At 51.6% G+C, this 25,808-nt stretch overlaps 1 protein-coding gene across 2 annotated transcripts; it reads right to left on the bottom strand.

The window, feature by feature from the left end:
- Window positions 1-482: 482 nt before the first annotated feature.
- Window positions 483-25,226, bottom strand: PIPOX (pipecolic acid and sarcosine oxidase). Of its 2 annotated transcripts, none has more exons than XM_078857482.1 (9): window positions 24,603-25,226; window positions 23,649-23,775; window positions 19,249-19,397; window positions 16,218-16,446; window positions 8,761-8,958; window positions 6,885-7,034; window positions 4,184-4,339; window positions 3,139-3,214; window positions 483-1,010 (listed from the first exon to the last, which is right to left on the bottom strand). In XM_078857482.1, the coding sequence occupies exons 2-9, from the start codon at window positions 23,760-23,762 to the stop codon at window positions 880-882; spliced, it is 1,203 nt and encodes a 400-aa protein (XP_078713608.1). In that variant the 5' UTR covers window positions 23,763-23,775; window positions 24,603-25,226; the 3' UTR covers window positions 483-879. The 2 variants fall into 2 exon arrangements, with proteins under 2 accessions (XP_078713608.1, XP_078713609.1); XM_078857483.1 differs by having other exon boundaries at window positions 24,737-25,226.
- Window positions 25,227-25,808: the final 582 nt, after the last annotated feature.

Below are 25,808 nucleotides of genomic sequence, written 5' to 3'. Positions count from 1 at the left end.
ACGATGACGACGACGACGATGACGCGGCGCAACATGCAGGGCGGCATGATTGTCACTCTGCTGCTGGATGAAGACGACCTCTCCCGCGCCACCGCGCACACAGCTGAGGGTACGCGTGGTCATGCTTCGCCACGCTAGTCCGTACGGGTAAAGGTGGTAAAGAGTACAGAACAATGACGTCAAGAGATTGCCATTGCTTGCAATCCGCTACCCACAATGCCTATGACAACAGCTGTTTTTATACGCACTGTGGCCACCCATCCAATCATCAATCCCTGTCCTGCTTGGCCTCTGAGGTTTTATGTAAAAAAAAATAACAAGAGAGTGGTTAGGATTGTTACCTCCGATGTGATGACACGCACACGGCCTGGAGCTGGGTATGGTTACATGGAAAGCATTGCACGTTCTATTTGAAAGAAAACGTTATCTTTAGGCGCGCACAAATCATTGCCTGTTTATTCAACTTCACATCATCACATTTGTCGCTTTGTGTTCATTCCGCCCCCCCCCCCCCCCTTGGGCGCCATCGCAAAAAATAATTTCCACAAAATTGAACCGTAAATCATCACGGGGCACAAAAACAAATTTACTCTCACATCACAGCCGTTAATTGGATTGGATATGACTTCGTAATTAATTCCTAAATAAGAAAATATTTTCCACGTGGGCGCTCAAATTGAACAATTACCGTCTCGCGCCGCGTGCCAAACTGGTCAATCGTCGGGGGTTTGTATCGAGCCCCCTCCACACACTCCAGAGATGTTCTCGTCCAGAGTCAGCGTTTTTTAGAGGATTGCGGGGACTGGGAGGCGTGAGAGGGGGCCTTCGAAATCGATAGGGCCCTTCCCCCCCCCCCCCCACCGCGCCGCGACCTCCAGCTCACAGCGAAGATTTCGGCTTGGCGTGGAAACGGGCGATGGCGAAAGGTGAAAGGTCAAACGAGGGCGCGTCTCCCGTGGCCATCTCGGCGAGCAGCTTGCCCACGACAGGCGCCAGCTTGAATCCGTGGCCTGCAGAGTGAGCGGGAAGAGGGTGCGTGGTTGGCAAGGGGGTCCTGGTACCAGCAGCAGTGGCCGGTGGGTGCACGTCGGCGGGGAGTGGTGGCGCAGCGGTTAGCACGCTGGGCTACGAACCCGACGACGCGCGTCGATTTCCGCTCCCAGCCATCGTCGGGGACGAATATCCAAACCGGTCCGTGGCCTCCTCCCCCAAGGTGACCAAACCTTAAATGAGTGATGGTGTTTAAACATCAGCACTGGGGAGGCAAAGGGTGTGGGGTTAGCCACCCAGCCAATCGTGTGCCATGCCGGCCTTCATCGGTGCTCGCTTAACAGCACTTGCCCCAACAGCAGCGGTGCAGAGTCTACACTTTATAGCGCGCACTCAATGTCTCCAGCAAAAAAACTGCGCCTCTTCCGAGCCACGCCGGACGTGTTTTCTGCACTGTAGGTCAGGAGGTCAAGATCAGCCACGTGGCTGAAGGGTGACGGGCGCGTCCGTTTCGAGAAACGAGCGAGAGCGGAGCGAGTGAATCGTAGTCGTCGTCACGCTCAACCCCCGGTGTCGTCACCACGAGAGGTTGACAGCTTTCCAAACAAACAGTCTCCAAACTACAATTGTGCCTCTTCTGTCAGCTGCCTGCCACCCTGTTGAGAGAAAAAAACTGAGAGTTGGAGCGAAACGGATTTTTTTTTAGGTTGGTGGCCTCATTAAGAAGAATGGGCGCCGAGCTGTCTGGCAGTCCGACCATACATCCGACAACCTCACAGTTTCTCGTCTCCAAAAACAAAATTGCCTGTCAGATGTCTGGCTCTGATCCCTGCGCGGCCCTGCCCGCGACGTATCGGTGCGGGCGCTTCTGTCTCCACCGTAGGTCGACGGCGCATTTTTCTGCCGCGTGTTCACCCCGGCTTACGTTGCGTTCTCATCATCGCCGATAACTTTCGGTCACCGTGTCGGCCCCGTTGTGTGGATACGAGCCTCTCCACGCCGTACTTCGCCCTGCTGGGTTGGCGAAGGGTTGGGGGGCGGGAGCCGTGACCACGACCGGGATTAGAGATCGCCCGCCACCGATGAGAACCGTGGCCGGGAATCCAAATTGGGGCGGCGGGGTTGGGGGTAGTGGGGGGAGTGGAGGGGTCGACGGGTTCGTGTCGCACCGCTGTGTTACGCCGCCCCCTCTCTCTGCGGGCCGGACTGCAGCAGCGGCGGGTCCATGACCATTGATTTTCCAAATGCGTTTGAAAAACATTGAGTGATATTTATCTTCCTACTTTGTTTTTGTTGTTCTTTTTGTCCCCTTTGAATTCGCGAGACGCGGATACAGAGAGCGCAGGATAAAAAAACTGACCCTCCCAAAGTTAGCAAGTGGACTTGGGAGTTGGTTGCCCAGGATATGGCAGTACAGCAAGCGGGTTACTGTGGGACAAAACCGTTGCACCCCCCCCCCCCCTTCCACGTATGCAAGAGACGGTGCCGTGTTGGAGCGGCAGCGCAGTGGTTAGCATGCCAGGCTGTGAATCCAGCGACCCGAGTTTGATTTCTGGCCGCTGCTAAGATCGGCTGTTAGCGATATCTGAACCGGTTCTAGGCAACACCACCCCCCTCCTTCACCAACCTGCGTTGACCAGCGTGGTGAAGTACGGTCAGACATATCCCCATGACTGACACGGCGTGAGCGAGCCCTTTATCCAGCACTCGATGATCAAAGGGCTGTAAATTATGACCATCTTTATGTTGTATGCAACCACTAGAGGCCGATACATTTACCGCAATGTAAAAAAAAGAATCAGTTCTTGGGCCAAATTGCAACCCTGAATGGTGACATTTCAATATGTTCTCCCCCGAATTTTAAATAATCATTCGCTACCCCTTAGCAATTCACTGCCGGATGAAGGCCTACGCCAAAAGAAATAACAATTTTGGTCGTGGAGGTTGCGTTGACCATACTTCACCGCCACGCTGGTCAGAGGCGGGTTGGTGAAGAGAGGCGATGGAAGGGGTAGGGGGGGGGGTTCGGACATCTACTCGCCACGGATCATTTCGCAGTGGTCAGGAATCGCACCGGGCGGGGGGGTGGGGGTGTCACCACTGCCACCATATTCGAACCCAACCGTCGTCAGAATGAAAAATTGGTACCTGAAAACCCGGCGCCGATGACGATGTTCCTGTGCACAGGGTGGCGGTCCAGGATGAAGTTCTCGTCGGGGGTGTTCTGGGGACGCACGATGCAATGACAAGACAGGGGCCGCCATCGTCCCGTCGTTTACAAACGTTATCGTCTCCCCCCCCCCTCACCGACGCAATAACAACAACAACAACAACAGAGGCGACCGCCTTCGCCATGAAGTGTGCGACCTATCCGCTTAGTCGCTCGCGGTTAAGGGTTAATGCTTGATCTTTTTTTATTTATTATGTTGTAGGGAGGGGGGGGGGTAATTTGCGGCACGCAGCTGGAAACCTATCGGGAAGAGTTTGATGTGCGTAGTTGGTCGTGGGTGGGGGGGGGTTGCAAAAGAAAATGAGATCTGAGATGACGGAGGTGGCCACTGCCGCTGCGAATCAACGTTGGCATTCGCCGGGCTGCGAGCGCGCAAACCCGGCGACCCGACTTCGATTCCCGCTCACAGCCAACATCGGGCGAGGAATATCCGCCACCAGTCCTCTTGGACCTCCCCTCGGTCGACTTAGCCTCAAATGAGTACCTGACGCGATGTGTAGTAAACATCGCCACTCGGGAGACAAAGGCGGCCGGGCGTGGTGCTGGCTTGTCCGTGTGCTTTGCCAGTCTTAAAAGGTGCTCGCGAAGAGCACTTGCCCCAATAGTATGTGAAAGGCTATATGGGGGATATTTGTCTTTGTGTGTGTGTGGTGTACACGTGTGGGGAACGGTAGCGTAGCGGTTAGCGCGCTGCGCTACGAACCCGGCGACCGAGTTCGATTCCCGCTCACGGCCAACACCAGTGAAGATTATCTTGACCGGTCCTGGGTCTCCCCTAGGACGACTCAGCCTCAAATGAGTACCTGGTGCAGTGTGTAAACAGTGCTGGCCACCCACCCCCTCGTGTGCTGTTCCAGCCTTCATAGGCGCTCGCGAACAGCAACTGCCCCAACAGTCTGTTGACGGCGATACGGAGGATCTGTGTCTCTGTGCGTACGTGTCCGCGCGAGGTGCGGTGCTCACCGTGTACATGCACGTCTCCACCACGGCCGGCGTGGGCACGAGGCCGGGGAATCGGCGCGACACGTACGCGCGGAGCGCCTCCACGTCGCTCTTGTCGCCCTCGGCCCCCAGGTCGCGCGCGTCGGGGTTCACCGGCGTGCCGTAGTGGTAGCACACCTGCGTGGTGACACACCCGGGGAAAAACCGTCACTCCCAGCATCATTGTCGTCGTCGTCGTCCTCATCGCCGTCATGATGTTCAACTTCTGTCGCACCGTACATAGCCAACCGTGCTCATCAGCGGTGCTGGGGAAGGACAACAAACTAAATACGAAAAACTGTTCTAAATAAATGAGTTATCAGTATAGATTTAAGTGCATCGCTGCAGTTGATTCCTTATATCGCAAGAGCCTTCCAGACGGCCGTAGAAGCGCATCTGAACGCGTGCAATGCGGTCACCGTCTTTGTTCGATGGCCAGCCAAAAGCCGCTGCGAGGATGACCGGAGTTCACGTGGCGGTCATCGTCGTCAGCCCCAGCAACCCTGCAGCGTGAACTTGCTTGAAGTTCGACAAGGTCGACGTTTTAGCCGGTCGGTGATTGGCTAATGCTGCACGTGGCTTCTGCTTGTAATCCAGCGCTGTGGAGGCGGCTGCGAGCGTTGGTGGCTGATGATGATGATAATGAAGGCAAATTCCTTTGTCAAGGCGCCCTTCCTCCCATAACCCAGCTTAAATATACGCTGCCAAGCTTGGTGGTGTTCATTCAGACGCTGTCTTTCCGACAGACCTGTTCTTCACCTGAGGACGGCTGCTTGCGTTATGGCCGAAACGTCGTGAGAATTGCATTTTATTATGTTTTATTTTTATTATTTCCTTTCTACGTGACTTTACCGAAAGAATCAAGAAGATAATGAAGGGAGTTTGCACTGCCCGCTAAACTGACTCGTGTAGTCCTATCAAACTCAAATTACTGCAGCAAAGTTTCTGGGTGGTCCCCCCCCCCCATCGCCTCAACCAAAACAGCCGTTGCATAACCACGCAACTAACCCCGCCAGCACAAGCGCTGAAACTAAAATGCGTTTTGACAATTCTATCCAACCGGTTCAGGAGGCGTTAAATTAGAGCAGGCGTTGCTATGGCGATGTCTTTTGGGATGAAGGCGCGAGCGAATGGGAGTGGGGGGCACGGAGAAACGGGGGGAGGGTGGGGGTCCGAGATGGAGCCCACGAGCAGAGGGGAGCGCGGGGGGAGGGGGATGTTGCCGGATCACCAAATCCCATGGAGGATTGTGCGGCGGCGATTTAGTCACTCCGACAAACCACGTGGCATTCGATTTTAATCAGCCAGAGTATAGCGGCCTCTAGTGGCTTCAGAGGTCATGCGAACCCATTTCACGTCGCGGCATCGACAAACAAACAATTACAGCTCCTTGTCAATTGCCCTAATGGATGAAGGCCCTCCCCCATCCCATGTAAGTCACGCGTTTGTTTAACCATACTTCACCGTGCTGGTCAGTGTGGGTTGGTGAAGGGGGCGGGTGGCCAAGAACCAACATCGGCAGAGGCAATGCTGGTGAACTGCCGGAGGAGGGTGCAGTGTTGTTATTTTGTGCTACGGATTATAAAATTGTGTCGAACCAGAACCCGTATCTGAAAGAGGGGCTGGGGGGAGGGGTCTGTATGTACGTATGTTGAACTTCTTTCGCACCGTACGTAGCCAACCGCGTCTAACTGCCAGACAGCTACGACATCTGGATGCTACGACATCTGGAGACACTGCGGGTCGAAACCGGTCAAGAGTGCTGCTGGTGCCGAATCAACGCGGCTGAAATGCTGCCCTCCCCAGAAGGCCGTGGGTCCGATGGGATGTGTAACAACAAAAAATTACTTTAATTTGTTTACGTGGAGTGACGGGGTCGACGGAATGAGACGCATTGTCTGCTTGCCTTTTATTAATCGTATCACCTGCGCGCTCCACAATGACACGAGCAATTAGTTTGCGTTATTCGTGCAATAAATCACTTTTACTTTTACGGACCACGGGTCCATATAGGGGACATTACCCACTGCCCCTTGAACATATTTCCTTCTCACGGCGCAGTCGGCCAACCGGCACGGTCGCGATAAGGGGCCGCCCATAAATGACGTCACGCGATTTTGGACGATTTTTGACCCCCCCCCCCTCGTCACACGACGTCACAAAAAGTCAGACCCCCCCCCCCTCAGATATGACGTCACAACGCTCTGCCCCCCTCCAAATAAAACATGCTTAAAATCGCTTTAAACTATTGTTATTGTAGTGCGTATTTAATGTGCCGCTGCGCTCTGATGTTATAGGAGAAAACATTCATTAAAACGTTTATTTAATTAAGTAGAACGCGTTGTCTATATTCATTAAAAGTTGCGCATTTTGATGTGACGTCACATTTCTAAACGCCCCCCCCCCCTCTCGTCACACATCGTCACAAATGTCTGACCCCCCCCCCCCCCCCCCAGAGGTCGCAAACGGGTTTTGATTCCTCACCTGTATCCGGCCGCACCAGGGTCGCAAACGGCTACCCGTACCCGGCCGGGTACGGGTAGCCGGGTATCGGGTAGGGTACGGGTATCGGGTACCCGGTTGCGACCTCTGCACCCCCCCCCCCCCCCCAGGTGCGTGACGTCATTTATGTATGTACGGCCCCTAAAACGAAGACGACGAACAAGAGGGCCCCCCTCTCCACCTTGAGCAGGCCCGGGTACTCGTGGCTGGGGAGAGAGTAGACGTGGTGCGGAAGGCCAGAGGCGGCGTCCAGCACGCACGGGAAGCCCGAGGCGCCGCTGTAGGAGCCCGGCTCCTTCTCCTCCCAGTAGCACACGTTGATGCGCAGCGGCTGCACGCACAGCGGGGTCGGCGTGCAGCCAGGACAACACTCGCCGCACACTCACCACTCACTCACCACTCACCTGGCACTCACCACTCGCCAGACACTCACCGCTCACTCACCACTCACCTGACACCACCACTCACCACTCACCTGGCACCACTCACCTGGCACCACTCACCACTCACCTGGCACCACTCACCACTCACCTGGCACCACTCACCTCACACTCACCACTCACCTGGCCCCACTCACCTGGCACCACTCACCTGGCCCCACTCACCACACACTCACCACACACTCACCACGCACCAAAGACAAAGATCCCCCATATAGCCTTAACAGACTGTAGGGGCAAGTGCTGTTAGCGAGCACCTATGAAGGCCGGAACAGAACACGAGGGGGTGGGTGGCCAGAACCACGCCCGACCGCCTTTGTCTCCCTAGTGGCGATGTTTACACACTGCACCAGGTATTCATTTAAGGCTGAGTCGACCTAGGGGAGGCCCAGGACCGGTTCAGATGATCGTCACTGGTGTTAGCCGTGAGCGAGAATCGAACCCGGGTCGCCAGGTTCATAGCGCAGCGCACTAACCGCTACACTACCGCTCCCCACCTGGCACCACCACTCACCACACACTCACCCCACACTCACTGCACACTCACCACTCACCTGACACCACTCACCACTCGCCAGACCCTCACTGCATACTCACCACTCACCCGGCATCCACCACGGCCCCAACACACGCATCACTCACCAGGCGCTCACCACTCGATACTCGCCACTGACCAGACATCCGAAGTGATTCTCATACTCACCTTCACTGCAGCATTTGTGACCATTAATTATTTACAGTGTGTGCAAATTAATGTGAATTATATGCTAATGTTACAATTTGGCTAAAGTTGAGAACAAAGCTGTACAACGAGGGCGGAGGAGTATAAAATAACTGAATATGTTCCAGGTCGCCGGTAGACTGGGAGAGCCACGTGACTAGCAGCCACAAGCAGGGCAAATATGTATACTGGATGTGGTATGCCGGGGTGCGGAAATATGTTTAGGGTCACGAGTAAACATACGCCGAAGAATTCAAGGTGGTTTCTCACTCAAACAATGAAAGCATGGGGCCCCCATTTACAGCGATGGGCCATTGGTGGAAATTCGACATTCCCATGGCAGAGGAGAATGAACTAGAGAATACATTCACGAAGGAATAGGGAACTGAGTGAGCGCTGGGAATTCCACATTGCTAAGGCAGGGGAGAACGATTGAATGGAAGAACAAATTAATGAAGGAACGACCAAATGAATGAGTGAACACATGAGCCAAAAAATAAACGAAATGTAGTGAATGAACGAATTGATGGCGAACGAAAAACAAAACTGCAAATTCATGATTGAACAAACAACCACCGTACGAACAAATAAATACATTTATTAACTAAACGAAACGTTTGAATGAATGAACGAACGGTGGGAGGGAGTGGCAAAGGGGGCGGGGCGATCGCGGCGGTGGGCGGGGCGATCGCGACGGTGGGCGGGGCGATCGCGGCGGTGGGCGGGGCGATCGCAGCGGTGGGCGGGGCGATCACGATGGTGGGCGGGGCGATCGCGGCGGTGGGCGGGGCGATCGCGGCGGTGGGCGGGGCGATCGCGGCGGTGGGCGGGGCGATCGCGATGGTGGGCGGGGCGATCGCGGCGGTGGGCGGGGCGATCGCGGCGGTGGGCGGTACCTGCAGCGGCAGCCGGAGCCCCAGCGAAGAGAGCAGCGCGCCTGCCCAGGCCCCCACCGCGAGCACCACGGCTCCCGCCGCAAACCGCGGGCCCCGCCCCTCCTCGGTTGCCACGGTTACGGCGCCGCCGCGGCCCGGCGAGACCGCCGTCACCTTGAGCCCGTCGATGATCCGTCCGCCATTCTCCTCGATTCTCTTCTGCGCAGCGTCGAAATCGCAGAGGCACAACGGGAAAGAAGGGAAGGGGAAGCCGTGGAGAGGAGCAGGAGGATGAGGAGGAGGAAATGCGTTGTTGTTGTTGTTTACTCGGCCGTCGTGCTCTCTGAACGAGATTAAATTTGCACGGTTGTTGTTGTTGGGTGGCTTTTTTTGCATTTTGGTGGGCGCGTGATGTTATTTTGTGGGGCGTAATATAACGCCGCGCGTTTTAATCCTGAAATTTTAATTTTTTTGTCGTCAATTTGCGTGGTTTTTTTTAGCAGCACGCTCGCGAATAATCTGCTGTATGTAGGTTAGGAAGAAGGGTGTAAATTATGAATGCTTACGCTCTGAATTTCAAGCACCGGGTTGACGTGCAGACGCTTTCACACGCACACACACAGTGTTTGACCTGAGCAAATTGCAAACGACTGCATTATTCTAAATGTATGCTGGTAAAACTGCGTGAAATCACATTAAAAACAAAACACACCAAAAAAAACCAGTCTTCCTCCGCATACTATATATATTTCAGACATATTTCCATGGCACATGGCAGCATTGGTTGGAAGCAGGCAAACTGAATGGGTTTTACATTTGTCTGGATCTCATTAGCAGCGTTGGGCCTGTTAAACTCATGCTGTAGAGCCTCTTGGGTAGTTTCTGCACACTAGTGTGTAGCTCATAGTTCACTTGGGAGAGGATTCAGTAGTGGTTCTGTGATATATTCTTCCGTTGGCTGCTCTCTAACATGGGGTGATGCAATGCTACGTGACTTTACCGAAAGAACCAAAGAGTACAGATTATTTGTCGAAACAATTGGGATAAAATTGTGGGTGGGAAATGCAAACGAAAATAATATGAACGGATTATAATTTGTTTTTTCTAAGTACAGTCCGTTCTGCTATAACACTGCGTGTTTTCATAGCGCGATGAATCTATTAGGAAACGTGTTTTTTTTATAACGCGGATGCGAATCGGATATAACGCGATTTAGTGAACGAAGCTACGTCGCGCGCGAGTATGAATAAGCGGTCGTACAGCTGCCTCGGCGTAGCATCGCACGAGGCGGGATGCTGCTGGATGCTTCTAGATGCTTCTAGATTCTACCCACGTGGCTCAGTCTTTGTTCAGCCTGCGTACGCATCTCACTTGTTATCGCGGACTGTGCTTTACCAAATATAATTCGTCTCGCTTTGCATACAACTTTGTTGATTTAAATTACAATGAGTGGCAAGGGTATGAAGCGTTCTGCTAGTGGTGCTAGTGTAAGTGAAGTGAAGAAAAGAAAAGCCATAACTCTTGAACAAAAACTCGATGTGATAAAGCGGTACGAACGAAACGAAAGAACACATGACATTATTCGCACAACGGGACTCACCGAATCCACGTTGCGCACTATTCGTAGCAATGCAGAAAAAATTAAGGAAAGTTGTGTTTCTGCAACACACATAAGTGCAAGTCGGAGCATCAGGGCAAGGCCCAAGATCGTCGAAGAGACTGAAAGGCTTCTTAGTTTATGGATAGAGAGTCAAACAAAGAGACGATCGGGCGCCAGCTTCTTGACGATAAAACAAAAAGCCCTTTCAATCTATGAAGACCTCAAGAAAAAGTGTAAGCCAGACAACGTCCAACCATTTAACGCAAGCAGCGGGTGGTTTGCGGGCTTCAAGAAGCGCTTCGACTTGCACAATGCGAAATTGACTGGCGAAGCAGCAAGTGCAGATACAGCCGTTGCTGCGAGCTTCCCGGACGCCCTGAAACGAGTTATTGATGAAGGTGGCTACAGTCCCGATCGCATTTTTAACATCGATGAGACGAGCTTATGTTGGAAGAGGATGCCTTCCAGGACCCACGCCTCCAAGGAGGAGGCAACAGCTCCAGGCTTGAGGGCAGCGAAGGACAGACTCACGGTGATGTTGGGAGCTAACGCGAGTGGCGGCTATCGGCTCAAACCTGTTGTGGTACACCACTCGGCTAACCCGCGTGCACTCAAAGGCTTCGTAAGGGCTGACCTTGGGGTACATTTCCGATCGAGCAAAAGGGGTTGGATGACTGACCAAATTTTCACGGACTATGTGTTGGAAACATTGCAGGATGAGCTGCAAAGGTACTGCAAGAGAAAAAATCAGGACTTCAAAATATTGTTAGTCGTAGACAATGCGCCGAGCCATCCACCCTGTATTGTTGATTTATCGGAGCAGATAAAAGTTGTGTTCTTGCCACCTCATGCAACCTCACTGTTGCAACCAATGGACCAAGGAGTTATTGCTGCATTCAAGGCCTACTATCGGAGGCGCACCTTTGCCATGCTGATTGAGGCTACGGATGGAGAGAATAAGCCAAGCGTCGGTGACTTTTGGAGGTCGTTTAACATTAAGCAGGCAATTGACATCATCGTAGAGGCCTGGGCAGACGTCACGCAACCGTGCTTTAACGGCGTCTGGCGTAAGCTCCTGCCTCACGTCGTCCGTGACTTTCGGGCCTTCGAGGCGCAGCAGGAACAACTGAAGAAGATCCAAAGACAGTGTGTGGCGCTAGCAAGCCGAGCAGGATTCGAGAAAGTAGAAGAGGAGGGTGCCGAGGAGTCCCATAGGGAGGAACTTTCGACGGAGGAATTGCAAAAACTCACTGCTGAGGTGGTTGCGGCAATTGAGGAGGAAGATGACGATGGTGATCCTGAAGAAGCGCCACCCCGTGAACTAACTGCAGCTATTCTATCGTCAGCTTTGCGAGACTTTGAACGGGGCATGCAAAAGTTGGAGGACAATGACTGCAATGCGGAGCGCAGTGCAAAAATCCTCCGAGCAATAAAGGCTCAGCTGGCCCCATACGTTGAGCTACTCGATGAAGAAAGAAAAGCCGCCAAACGGCGGAAGATTGATACATTTTTGGTTCCAGATGGACCCAAAAACTCTGAAGAACCAGCGCCGTCAACATCCAAAGGCACCTCGTCGGCCGGTTCAACGTTTTTTCGACCACGAGCTCCAAAAAAAACGGGTCAATCACCCGAGTCGCCAAATGACGCAGTGATGGTTGAATTATCGGAATCATCAGATGACCTAGCAGAGGTTGAATCGCTCCCATCTTTTAAATCAACAGATGATCTACCAATGGTTGAGTCATCTCAACCCTCTCCTTCATCTTCACAATGACTCCATCTCCCGCTCCACCACTCCTCCCAAGCGGCCATCTTGTCTTCTTGTGGTAAGTGTAGATTTTTTTTATCTAAGTTTATTCGCATTTCTTAAATATTTCTTGTGGTTAAAGTTTTTTTTATGAAAAAATGTGATCGTTAAAAAGTGTGAAGCGAGTCACTTCACACCCTTCATCGTTTTCCCTCTTCACCCTAATCCACGGCCAGGTTTTCTATCGCTTAGCGACTAGTGCTGTGACGTACATTTTTGTATTAAATTTTTTAAAATAAATTATTTAATTCTATTATCAAACTAAGACATAGTTATTATAAAATAACACTTAAAAATCGACAATAATTTAACAAATTTTTAAAAATGTCAGTTATGTTGGTGTTTTCGAAACCTACTACCCCCTTAACTACCATTGAAAAAACGCTTATTATAACGCGATGATTGCATAACGCAGTGTTCTTCAGGAATGCAACGACCGCCGCGTTATCGGAGAGCAGACTGAACGTGACATCATCATCCACGAATATTTGTGAATGTTTGGGCCACGTGTGCTTTTCTTTAGGCCGTGAATTAATATGCTGAAGCTCCGATGGCGAAAATCCAGACATCAAACCCAAGCGCTCTGCAGCGTTGTTGTTGATCTGCCACTGACCGCCAAACCTCCTCACCGATTCTCTCTGTCTCTCCGCGTGTGTGTGCGCGATCCTGGGACACTGCCCAGACAACAAGCATCTCAAGTCATTACCTACATTTCAAAAAGAAAGACTCCAATGCATCCTCTCTCATCATCCATACATGCAATTTTTTCACGCATCTTTGTAGCGTGGCGCTCGAGGAGCGGAGGTTGGGGTAACGGGGGCTCTCTGGTGTGTTTTCGGGTTTGTACCCTGTTTTTTGTTTGGTTTTTCGGAATTCGTGTCCGACGTTTCAGATCCACGTGCCGGGAGTTTCTTAGCGCGTGGCAAGTACGTGTAAATTACACGTCCAGGTTTCATGCTTGTGATGCACGTGACAGGATTAGCTTAGGGAGTAACGTGACCGACGCTGGTCCAGTCCGCCAGAGAGCGGGCCTCGTATAACGATGCAGTTCGCAAATTGGTCCATCGTTTGATTCGGGTGGCCACGGTCGCTGCACTGTGGGGCCGTCTGTAATTTACCCACTCGTGGGAGAGGTGCTCGCAGTAGCCCAAGCGGTCGATGGAGGGAGCCGGCCATAGTTTTCTTGGCAGATCATCGAAGCCTGTGTGGAGCAGACCAAACTCGGGAGCTGTTCAGTTGGCAAAGAAGCTTCCAGGCACGTGGAGCGAAACGTTCGTTCGTCGGGCAGAATAGCGCGGCGGTTCAGCCTTTAAAACGCATCGGAGAGCCGTACGGCACAACCGCAAAAACCAATGCGGCGATGACGGTTCTTCCTTTGGATTTTAAAACCTCATCCCTGACCCCAGCGTCGCGAGTCGTGAGTAGCGCAAGAGGAGCGAAGGATCGCCACGGCCTGGCAGGGACGCTCGTTAGCTCCTTGCTGTGCTCGTTCAACATACTTACGTTTTTTTTCTCCTTCTCCAATAACGTTTGCCTACGAAAGTGAGTTTCGCACTCGCACGTGTCCTTTCATATTTATTTATCGTTGTAAAATTAGTTTGGCTCTTCACTGTGGCTGGAGAGGGCTTCGGAGACGCACGCTGCGAATTACATTACGAAAAGAGACAAGAAAAGGAAAGCGTAGGTTTTAGAGAACGTACACGGCACTTTAGAGATTTAATTTTAACTATTAATGAATATGTGGGGCTTGGGCAGGGTGAGTCAGAGCTAGCAGGGGCGATGGCTGCTGGCCGAGACTAACGATGGAATGACGGCCAAGGCAGGGAATGTCTTGGCCGTTACAGTCAACAAAATAACACGGAAAATAGTTTTACCCCCCACCCTCTTTTCGCACAATAGCAAAACTAATGGATTTCATAACGAGGAATATTTTGACGGACATACTGACCGTGACTCCAAGGCGCAGAGCCAAGCTCAGTGTCGCTCGAAGCCGGGGCGATAAGAGGTGGTTGGGGGGGGGCGATGATGGCTGCATTCCAGACGGCGGGGGGCTGCCATGGACGATGAATGCGTGGCGCAAACGCGTGGTGAATGGACGGGACGGGCATCAAGGCGGAGGGCAATTTGCCCACAGGAGCCTCTGCTGGGGGGGGGGGGCGGCTGCCATTTCATAGCAGCAGCTGCATCGGCCATCGGCAGAGAACAACAGCTCGGGCTCCATGGTGGCGAGATGCTAACTACCTCGCCGGGTATGCAAGGAGGTCGTGAGCTTGATCCTGACCCTCACGCCTGCTGCTGTATATTTAGAGTTTGCTTGCCTCTATCCCCGTGGTCGCGTGTATTTTTCTCCGGGTCCTCCGGTTTTTCCCTCCACATTTAGAATAGACATGCGTTTATAGTGTTTGGCTGCTACACATTTCCACGTGATAAGCCACTTCGTTGAGCGATCATTTGTGGCCATGTCGCTTCGGCAAAAGAACTACGTGGCAGCTAAGTGGACCTTACCTAATTAAAAAAGAATTGCGCAGTTTTAGCTGCTGCTGATGTTGTTGCCTGGGCCAAGGTCTGGCCGGGTATTGGATCCATCCCACTGCAACTCACTTGCAGAACCAAAGACGACCAATGAGTGGCACGCAGTGTGATAATACTAATTTAGTTTCACAAAGCAGGCGTAAAATCATGCAAATTTCATCCCATAACGATTTGGAATGTTTTAACGCGCACACAGGCTCAAGTAACCGTAGACAAAGCGGGAGGGCAGCCGGAATCGGCGCCGACAATTGCCCAAGCTATGTGGTCCTTGTGTTGAGATATTTGGCCATGATCTCCAAAACAGATTCAAGAGTCCAATTTTTGTACTGCTGGTCACCTTGCATACTCAGCCCACAACACCTTGGTATTCGCAGGCAGTCTACCATCGAAGTACTAACCAGGCAAAAAACCTACGTAGCTTCCAAGATCTGAGAGAATCGGGTGAGGTAAGGGCGATTCGCACAGACAATCTGGAATGAGCTGATGGGGCCAAACTGCTGGGAAGCTGGCAACCGACATTAATGAACGAGCGAATCAATTAAGAGGTCTAGTAGCTGGGCAGTCCAGTGCAATGAGTGAGCTCAGTACTTTGGAAGTTTTCACACTGAAACATCGCCGAGTCGTAAATTATTCTAACGCAATTAAAGTAATGAATATTCAGCAGAATTTCTTGTTTTAATTAAGTCAGTGCTGTAATGCGTTTTCAAGCAATACTACGCCCTTGGAATTAACTTAAATTGTCAGTAACTCCGAGGAAACATTGTTTATTTTATTGTTGCCATCTAACAACAAAGCCATATGTTAAATTTCGTGTTTCGTTTGTTACATAACGGTGGTTAGCGGGGCATGCTAGCCACCTGTAATCCCACGCTCCCGAGGCAAGGGTTGGTGGATCGCAAGAAGAGATTTAGAAAAAGAAAACTCCCAAACCTGCTCGTCTCCCGGGGGGGGGGGGGTGGTCAAAAGATGGCAGTAGAGCAAGTGGGTTCATTAACTCATCTGTGAGTGTCATCCCTCATGAGTGCGGCGCCTACTCGAGTGGCCTCCTACACCAAACACCTCAAACATTCCCAATGTAGCAGGACAAGCCTTAAAACAACTATTCAGACTAGATATTCCAATAGATGACACTTTTACTTGCCCAGACATTTTCTATCCACTGCTTGACGAGGATCTCGCCATGCCGTCCCTGTGGGTCATGATGGTTGTTTAACCATGCTTTGCCATGCTGGTCAGTGCCCTTTGGTAAAGTCTTGGGCCATAGAAGTACAGTGTAACAATGGATCGTGTTGTGCTGCCCTCTGCTGGCCACCACGTAGCCACACGAGGCATAGCACTTCGAAACAATTATCCATCACCTCTGCCACACGCACAGAGATAGCTGCCACCGGGGGGTCCCCTTGACTAGAATGCCACACAGAAGACAGTGGGATGCTTTCGACGAGGTGTGGTGGAACACGCTTGGGAGCAGTCGATCCATTTAAGCCAGCGCTGCGACGCGCGGGCAAACCCTTCCCCTCCGCCTCCCCGCAAACTCACCCATAGGGCGGACATCGCTCGCTGGGCGTGGAGCACCCCTCCGTCCGGCTCCAGGATGGCGGCGGTGGGAGCGCCTTCCGCGCTGGGAGGGAACGCGAGGCCCGGGTAGCGAGCTGCCAGCTCCTCGCCCTCCAGGCACTCGTGCCGCGCGCCCACGTGCTCCAGCGCCCGTCTCGTGGCCTCAAGCTCCGGGTGCCCGCGAGGGCCCAACATCAGCAGTCCGGTGCGCCTGTCCAGTCACATAGGGGGTTGCGTAAATTTCACGGTGTAGCCCGCATGCTGAGCTGTTGCTCTACTGGCCTGCCAGGAATGCTGTGGATGTGTACTGCTCTGCGTTGTGTTCTGTATCCCCCACCACCCACCCCCCTATTATTGTGAATGCTCTGGCGGTGCGATGTCGCGAAGAGGATCTGGAAATGAAGGTCAACTGGCCGATGGAGTTGTGTTCGCATAAATAAACGAGGCTGTTGCAAATTGTAGTTGAAAATATTTATATAGTCAGCCTGTACACTGCACAGTTTCCTCAGGTTCAGAGGCACAGACAAGCAGGAAGGCAGCCACAACCGGCACCAAAAATTGCCCAAGCTTTGGTCCGATATTAGGATGTTTGACTAACTCCGTGATTGAGTGATCATACATGTGGAAAGAAACTAGAGTAACGAGAAAAACTCACGTGTACGAGGGGGAAACGCTCTATGCCCGTGCAAATGTAGGTAAACAGGCAAGCCAGGGTATGGTGACCTTGACGCCCATGGGATGGGAGTTTCACGACATTTGTGTGATCCACCAACCTTGACCTCCGCAAGCTAGCGTCACCGCCACCGGGCCTATCCACAACAATCCTACCTGATCGCACCCCGTGCTACTGTGCCCTCTTGCACACCACCGCACACACCATCGCAGTATCACGAGGACAAAATAAGGCGAGATGGATGTGGCGTGGACAAAATAATTCCTGGAACAGCGTTCTGGACTGTGCCACAAACAGAAGGATGGACAGAGTCGAAGCATTAACTGCGACGCGGGGGGTGGGACACGGCAGCCAGCTCTGCATGCGACGTGGATGCCTGCTGGAGGTAGTACAGAAAGTAGGTTGCCGTTAGGCTGATCTGTGTGTGTATTTTTATAGTTAGTTCACTCTCGGATGCGTTAATTCTTGCGTTTTACCTATGGGCGCTGTGGTTGTGGTATTATCCCGCACGCAAAACTGCCTCGAGCAATTTGGGGAAAAGTGTTACCCGCGCATCTCTCCTGAAACAGTCTAAAGACTCGATTAAGGCTCTGAAGGGACAACAAAGAATTCTAATTATTGCCCACCCCACCATGGCCGAGGGGAGGGAACGCGCCTGAGAGGACATTAATTGCGGAGATGGAGTGACGAAATTGGCTCGTGTGTAGGCACTGGCATGGGTTGCTGATTCGTATTATCTTTAGGGATAGCGGAGGTCTTCATCCGGCGATGGCAAGACCATGCCTGCTGATAATGACAATTATGAAGGCGCTTCAAGGTTCATATCAACACAAGAAGCAATTGACCTTGGGACATTATGCCTGGTGCCTCCCGTTCACGTAGGCCGCGAGAGATCTTGAAACACACCACGTGTGATGAGACCCTGCCTCAGCACACGTGGTTACCACTCGATTGGAAAATTACTCAATTGGAATTATCGCATTGCAAATATCGCCCCCTACTGCAAAAAAAACAAGCGAGCACCTCCTGAAAGAGCCACGAGACTCGGCGAGGCTTTCCTGGGTATACAACCTTACTCGTAATAACTGGTGCCCTCTGAGCCCTTGAGGCACCTTGAAAGTGTGCGCGTGTAACCCATCATACCGATGGAGTGGGTGGCGCACTGCGCAATGGTAACCCAGCGGCCAGAGTTCTATTCCACAGAAATGGCGAACAGCAGTGACGAGTGGTGTCTGAACCGGTCCTGGGCCTCTCCTAGGCTAACTCTGGATAGAAAAATGTGTGCCTATAGTTGCGGTGTGTAAACATCGGCACTGGGGAGGCAAAGACGGCCAGGCGTGGTGTTTACCGCACCACCCATTTCTAGCGCCGTGCCGGCCCTCATAAATTCTCGCTAATAGCAGTTGTCACAACAGCCTGTGTATGCTACACGGGGGGATCTTTGTCTTTTTCTTTGCACTCATAAAATACCCAGTGTGAGCACTGCGGGCAGTGTTCACCCTTTGCCCGGAGTTACGCAACGTAACCCGACATGTCTCTTTGCAAGGCCAGGCGGCTTCACCACGGGGTCATTTGTATGCCACACCGAGTGCACTTTCAATTTCAGACAAATTCCGTGAATTAAATTAGGTGTTCTCTCGAGGTGGCTGGCTTTTATACGTGCCCGGTTCCCTCACGCGGGTAAGCTTGCCTGTGTTCAATCAGCGGTATCATCTGCTCGCCTCTCAATTCCCCCACGACACCTCACACTGATTGGATGATGACGGTCTGCAGTGCTACCAGGTGGCATAAATCGGTGTAATCATCCATAAATGTCCGTGTAATTTTTCTTGGAATTTTTTTTTAACTGCTTGTTTCTCAAGAGTTATCACACAGTGCGCTTATCGAGCTGTCGGTGCGTCGTGTCACGAGACGGAGGGTCCGTTCGGAATTCTCGCATGGCGGTGTGTCGCCACGGTGTGTCAAAGAATGGCCCGTGGAAGCAGATTTGACGGAACTACTTCCGAGCTCCGTTCAAGCGACGTCTCTTACCCACACTCGGAGGCGCTTCACTCTCACACGTGACCCGACACAGAGCAATCATTACTCATTGCACGACAAACTGAATCCTTTTCAATCTCACAGCTGGAATTTATGCAAAATTACGTGAACTGGAGCAACGTGAGATCGAATGGAACCGGTGAGTCCAGCACGCTGCTAACCGTTACACCGCCACCGTGGGTGGCTCCCTTTCGTGCCTCAGTTAAAAAACGAAAAATTGCACGAGGCATTTCTAAGCGTGCGGCAAACCGCTACCAGGGTCCATGCCAACGTCGTCGCCGCCTGTCGCGTCGCTCTCACGTGTAGAGGGTGGAGCCGGTCTCTCTCCCGAGCCTCTCCCACGCCTTGAAGCAGTCGGTCATCATGAGCGCGTAGTGCAGCTCGGGGTAGGCGCGGCGCGTGATACGCGACTGCCCGTGGGAGCTTCCGCGGGAATGGGGCAATGGAAACTGCGGCGGAGCAGAGAGAGAGAGAGAGAGGGTTGGGTGGCATAACGGCGGGGATGGAGAGGGATTGCAGAGAAAGAGATCATTCGTTATTGGCGAGTCTTTGCACGACAAACAGATATGTTTCATTCTCCGAGCCGGAATTTAGCCACGTTAAGTGCAACACCAAATTCGTGATTCTTTTGTCGTGTCGTCATTGGTAACTGGCCAAAGACATTTACACTTGAGACGTTACAGTCATTTCATCCCAGGCGGCTGCCTGAAATCGAACCCAAGTATCTCCGCGGGGCCAACTCAGCGCTGACCTCCAGAGCCACCCGGCCACCTCTAGAAATGTATTTATATTTATTTTCACCCAATTGAATAGGCTGTGGTCTGTGCCATGTCTCGTGTTATTACCAACACCACACCGCAGTGGCGCATAATACATTTCATACCATAAACCACAGACATGAAGTGGTGGCGCAGTGGCTTGCGCACTGCGCAATTAACCCAGCCACCTGAATTCGATTCCTGGCTAAGACTAAATCAGTGTTGATTGATATCCGAACTTAACAGCGTGGTGAAGTATGGTCAAACAATCTCCATATGACTGACATGGCATGGAAAGGCCGTCATCTACCAGTGGATTGACAACTATAAATTATGTTCACTATTGTAATTGTTACAGATGTGTATACCATATTTGCAACATATATAGAACATCTCAATAAGCCAAAGGAGTATGTGACCAAGGACACTGTACACATTGAAGTGGGGCCATCTGAAAGGAACAAATATCATCTTCAATATGAAAAAAAACGTAATTTATTTTTCTGTCAGTCTGTTTGCTGCTCATGGCACCTGAGCCATTGTAAGTGGTTCAGAGCCGGCACTCAGGCAGGGCTCATTCTTACTGGAAGGAACCAGGCACCTATGGTATTAATGATCAGCTCTGTAAAACCTATGACCTTTGACCTAGGTCAAACAAACCGTGGCCACACGTTTTTTTCTACATTAAAGCTCACGTGATTTTAGAAATGAATACGCTCTTTTCTAATTCTATTATTACTGTGTTTTGAGTTTAGAGCTGACAATTGTTTTTATTCAGTTTTTTTGTAAATATTTGTATACCCAGGAAAGCCTCACTGAGTCTCAACACTGTTTCAGGAGGGAATCTGTCCAGTAGCCTATGGCTAACGTTTAGCATTGGAATGTTTCACCAAAACAGGTTAGGATACATGTGTTTCTAGCTGTGGGAGGTAACCAAAGGACCCATTTTATAACCATAAACAACAGAGGGAGAACATACAACACTTCACACAGAAAGGATCCCGAGTGGGGAATCGAACCCAGGACCTTCTCGTGGCGAGGCACGAGTGTTCATCACTGAGGCAGCCTGCGGGAATAGTCCGAGTGAAATGAGAAAATACAGATAACATGTGGATAACAATTGTATTCTTTGGGGAAGTGTTAAACTGTGGCATTTCACAGGCATTATATTTACCCAGCAAAGCCTCACCAAGTATGAACGTTTTGCAGGAGTCGTTTAACCATTTTGCTGAGTTGTGTTAAACCATTTCTATTCAAGACTGCTTGGCTTCCTGTGAAAGTGACCCACCCCTCAGAGCTCCGCACAAATACAGACTCAAGATTCTGTGCTAATAATAATCTATCACCCTGCGTCTGTGCCAATAATCTATTTCAACGTGTAACGCGCCACACAGCGTTCGCTCGCTCTCATAGAGACCAACTCGGAGGCTCGAGGAGGAACCACCACAGACCACGCGATGAGCAGATGCCAACAATCGCGCAAGCTCTGCGGTCCTCGATATATGAAGGTGGTGTCGGCCAATTCATGATTGTTTACATGTAGGAGGAAACCCACACGGACTGAACCTACAACGCCCCGCATAAAAAAAAAACTAAGTAAAAACGTATTCTTAGGTTTTTTCGGTAAAGTCACGTAGGTAAAACATCAAAATTAATAAAAAGAAAATAATGTTGCCTCCGAAACGTCATTAATTATTTTATTTTTATTAATTTTGATGTTTTACCTACGTGACTTTACCGAAAAAACCTAAGAATATGATTCCTTGCAGTCACGAAAGCTTCAAATCTAGAATTAAGTAAAAACTTTTATTTTACTAAGTAAGGTCCACTGAGCTATATTGCACTTTTTCAGAAGAGACCTGGCCACCAATGATAGCTCAACGAAGTGGCTTATCACGTGGGCATTTATAGCAGCCAAATACTCGAAACACATGTTTCTAAATGTGGAGAGAAAACCGTGAGGACTTAGAGAAAAATCCATGCGACCACAGGGAGAGCATGCGTACTCCAAATATACAGCAGCAGGCGTCAGGGTCGGGTTCGAACCCACAACCTCCATGTATACCAGGCGAGGTAGTTAACATCTCGCCCGCCACCGTGGCGCTAAAGACTCCCACGTTAAATACCCAACCCCAAAACCCTCCGACCCAGCCACCCATACTCTAACAACCCCTAGCTCAGCTTCCACTGGAACGACTGCAGCTGTGAATCCATGTGCGAATTATTAACGAGATGTGAGGCTAGTTTACACGTTAAACGAAAGGGCATTGATTTGCCCCACTCACTCGCGGCCAGTGGCGTAGCTAGGATATTTTGCGCCCGGGGACGAACTATAAAATTGGCGCCCCCCCCCCCGTTTAATCACATACCAAAATGTAATTACATGACATGTAGGCTGTGTGTGGCGGGATATATAAACTTTTAGGTTGAGGTGTAGATTTGTGCAGTAGTTTCAGGCTGCCGCGCCCGCCGCAATAAGTTATAATGTAACGTTGTAAGCCTCATTTTGGCACCCCTTTACCTTGGCGCCCGGAGACATATGTACCCCCCTGCCCCCCCCCCCCCTAGCTAGGCCTATGCTCGCGGCGTGTTGTTCATATCGTTGCACGATGTTTCTGCACGAGATCAGCGCCGATTGTACTTCACCCTGCGTCGTTACGTTCTCGCTTAATTAGGCCTACGGATAATTTGGTGAAAGAAAGTAATACGTGTGCGTAACTCGAAAGCCAACGTTATTTCCTGCCCAAATGAACGCCAAGGCAATGCTCATCTCCTGCTTTACAGCCCCGTGAGCTGACGCTGGAAATTCCTATGGCGCCAATCATATATTTAACTAACTCAAGTGTCTCCATTTCAGCCGGAACAAAAGCGGAAGAATCCGGAACGCTATTCCTAGGAATTGCTTTGGCAACGTCACATCCATTTCGCCCTGATTTATCCTCGGTGGTGTGTAAGAATATAGTGTGGGGTAGAATAATGGACGCTATACTCTAGTGGCAGTGACTTAAGCCAATAATCCCCTACTCCAAGCCAGCCTGGCAGCCAAATGAAGGAACCCCTTGCTTAATTTATTTGCTTTTCTTCGTACGGCAGGGTACTGAGCGACGTTGGCTGGCCAGTTGAGAGCCACGGGAGCAATGGTGCCATTGTCCGGAATGTCGCCAGCGAATGAGCGAAGCAATGGCCACTGTTGCCCGATGTGTGCCACGGTTTGGTTTTGACAGCCAGTCGCTGCTTTTCATCTTCCAGCGGTGTGATAGATTTTATCTCTTGACAGCTGCCCGTCCGTTTCCATACCACTACCACTTACAATACCTCCGAGGACAAACGCATGTTAGAAAGAGATACAATAATCCATGCCTACGCATGGTTTTTATTACTTGTGTTTTGATGGCATTACGCTTAGATGCGCTACTGGCTAAATGGTGGTGAGGCACGCCTGTGGAGGCAGCGAGGGTTCGTGGATCGCACGAATATGGGCGATGAGAAGATGCCAAATCCTGACGGGCTGGGACAAGGCAGGACGGCGAGTGGGCTTATCGCCATCTGTTTACATCTGTACGGGGATTGAGTGTTTCCCCCTCGCGCAGGGCATGGGTTTTCTCCGGGAGCTCCGGTTTCCTCCTCCCACGTGGTATAATAAACACAGCTCATCATTAATTGGGGGCTGAAAACATCTTGAAATAAAAACCCAATGTTATGGAAGAAATCGTATTTTAAAAGTAAGAAATTGTGCACTACCAGAAGGAAGGTCGTGTGACTGATGGGTATGTGTACAAATGTACACACATTACGTCTACGCGGAGGGAGAGATGTGTGAAGGTGGTGTTTTGTCCGCTTGAAAGAATAACTATTTAGGAATTTCAAGGGGGCTTTGCACCATCAAGCACCACTCCGACGTAGTGGACTCGGGGTGGGAGAGGGCAGTCGATCTCATCTCACCTGGTCAAGGAGCAGAACCTTGGAGCCGGGACGGCTGTCAAGGAGGTGGTAGGCCGTGAAGGAGCCCTGCACTCCCGCTCCCACCACGATGTAGTCGAACTCCTCCAGAGACATCGTCCGCTCGGATCTGCACGCAGTGTTGAGCGACAGGCAGAGAGAGAGAGAGAGGATTTGAGTTGTTGTTGTGTACCTGTGTGGGTTATCGTGTCTGTGTAAGTCAGCGTGTCCTCTGGCTTGTCTTTGAAGGGAGCGGGGTCGTGTAGCGGCGATTCGAGTTCGATTCCCGCGCACGGTCAACATCGGTGACGAATATTTGAACCGGTTCTGGGCCTCTCCTAGGTCGACTCAGCCTCAAAATAGATGGGCAACTGATTTCTTTAGAACTGCTGATTTCTTTAGAACGTGTACCTTCACAGGTGCTCGCTAACACTGCCTTTGCCTGTTCTTCAGAGTGAGTGTTGTAACGGCAGCGAGATAATTTGTTGTGTGCGTTCTTGCGTGTGCGAATTATTGTGCGAATGAGTTATATTGTGTGTACGTGTGTGTGTGTGTGTCATCGTGTGCGAATGAGTTATATTGTGTGTACGAGTGTGTGTGTGTGTCATCGTGTGCGAATGAGTTATATTGTGTGTACGATTGTGTGAGTGTGCATGTGTCATCGTGTGCGAATGAGTTATATTGTGTGGACGAGTGTGTGTGTGTCATCGTGTGCGAATGAGTTCTATCGTGTGTACGAGTGTGTGTGTGTGTGCATGTGTCATCGTGTGCGAATGAGTTATATTGTGTGTACGAGTGTGTGTGTGTGTGCATGTGTCATCGTGTGCGAATGAGTTCTATTGTGTGGACGAGTGTGTGTAAGTGTGTGCATGTGTTGTGAGTGCGAACGTGTTGTGAGCGTGTCGCGAGTGTGCATGAGTCGCGAGTGTGAATGAGTCGTGAGTGTGCATCCCTTACTGATTGAGCACAGTCGGTTGGTGGTGCCGTTCATGCGCGCCTGGTGTTCGTATGCGTCGCCGTGTGCCGTGTGCGTTATAACGTGCGCCTATTCAATGCGTGCGTTTGCTAGTGTGTGGTGGTGGCTGTGTTACCCGAGGTGCACCTAGCCTGGCACAAGCGACACTTCGTGGCGAGCGACGATTGTTGTCACTGTACTGCGTTCTTGCCTACGTGCGTTATTATTGTGGCTTCGCGTGTGCGCGCGGTGTATTTATTCTATATATATCTAAATAAAATATAGCTGCTAGACGAAACTAAGTCGCCAAGACCACGAACCCGGTCCCCTGCAGAACAGCCTCAAAGTCTCGAGTCGGTGGTGCCTGGGGGGGGTTCCGCCTGCCGGGTCGGAGTGACTGCGCGCGCGCGCGCGTGCTCGTGTGTTCACGCGCGTGAACCGCCTCTTGTAACCTTTTACACCCCGAGTTATAAAGTCCACGCACGTACGAGGATACAGTAACCGTGTGGGAGCGTGGCCCGACGAGATGCATTTGCTAGAGGACAGCCACAGCGCAACCCCTGCACAGCACCCCACGGGTACACGTACAGCAAAAACAAAGGTCCCCCACACCCCCCACTCCCCGTGTAGCCTTGACATACTTTTGGGGCAAGTGCCGTTCGCGAGTTGCACCGATGAAGGCCGGCACTGTGGCACACGAAGGGGGGGGGGGGGGTGGCCGGCACCACGCCCCGGCCGCCTTTGTCTCCCCAGTGGCGATGTTCACATTGCAGCAAGTAATCGTATTGAGGCCGAGTCAACCTAGGGGAGGCCCACGACCGGTTCAGATAATTATCATCGCTTGGCGTTGGTGCCCGTGAGCGGGAATCGAACTCGGGTGGCCGGGTTCGAAGCGTAGCGCGCTAACCACTGCACCACCGCTCCGCGCGCACCAGCACACACGCACACACGCCCCGCCTCGCCAACCCCCTGAGGACCGAGAGGGTTGGAAAACATGTTTTTGCTCTCTGGCATGCATGATGTGTGTGTGTCGTAAGTATGTACGTGTGGGGAGCGGTCAGGGAAAGTGAACTTGCCCTTACAGTCTCGCAAGGCTATCCGGGAGCGGGGGTCTTTGAGTCTTTGAGTCTTGGAGGGGCGGGAGCGCAGCGGTTTGCGCGCTGCGCTGCTAAGCCCAGGCCACCCGAGTTCGATTCCCGCTCACGGCC

This window comes from Lampetra fluviatilis, chromosome 6, assembly GCF_964198595.1.
Source record: "Lampetra fluviatilis chromosome 6, kcLamFluv1.1, whole genome shotgun sequence".
Taxonomy (NCBI): Eukaryota; Metazoa; Chordata; class Hyperoartia; order Petromyzontiformes; family Petromyzontidae; genus Lampetra; species Lampetra fluviatilis.
The sequence above is the reverse complement of the archived record's forward strand: the minus strand, read 5'-3'. Positions and strand labels throughout refer to the sequence as shown.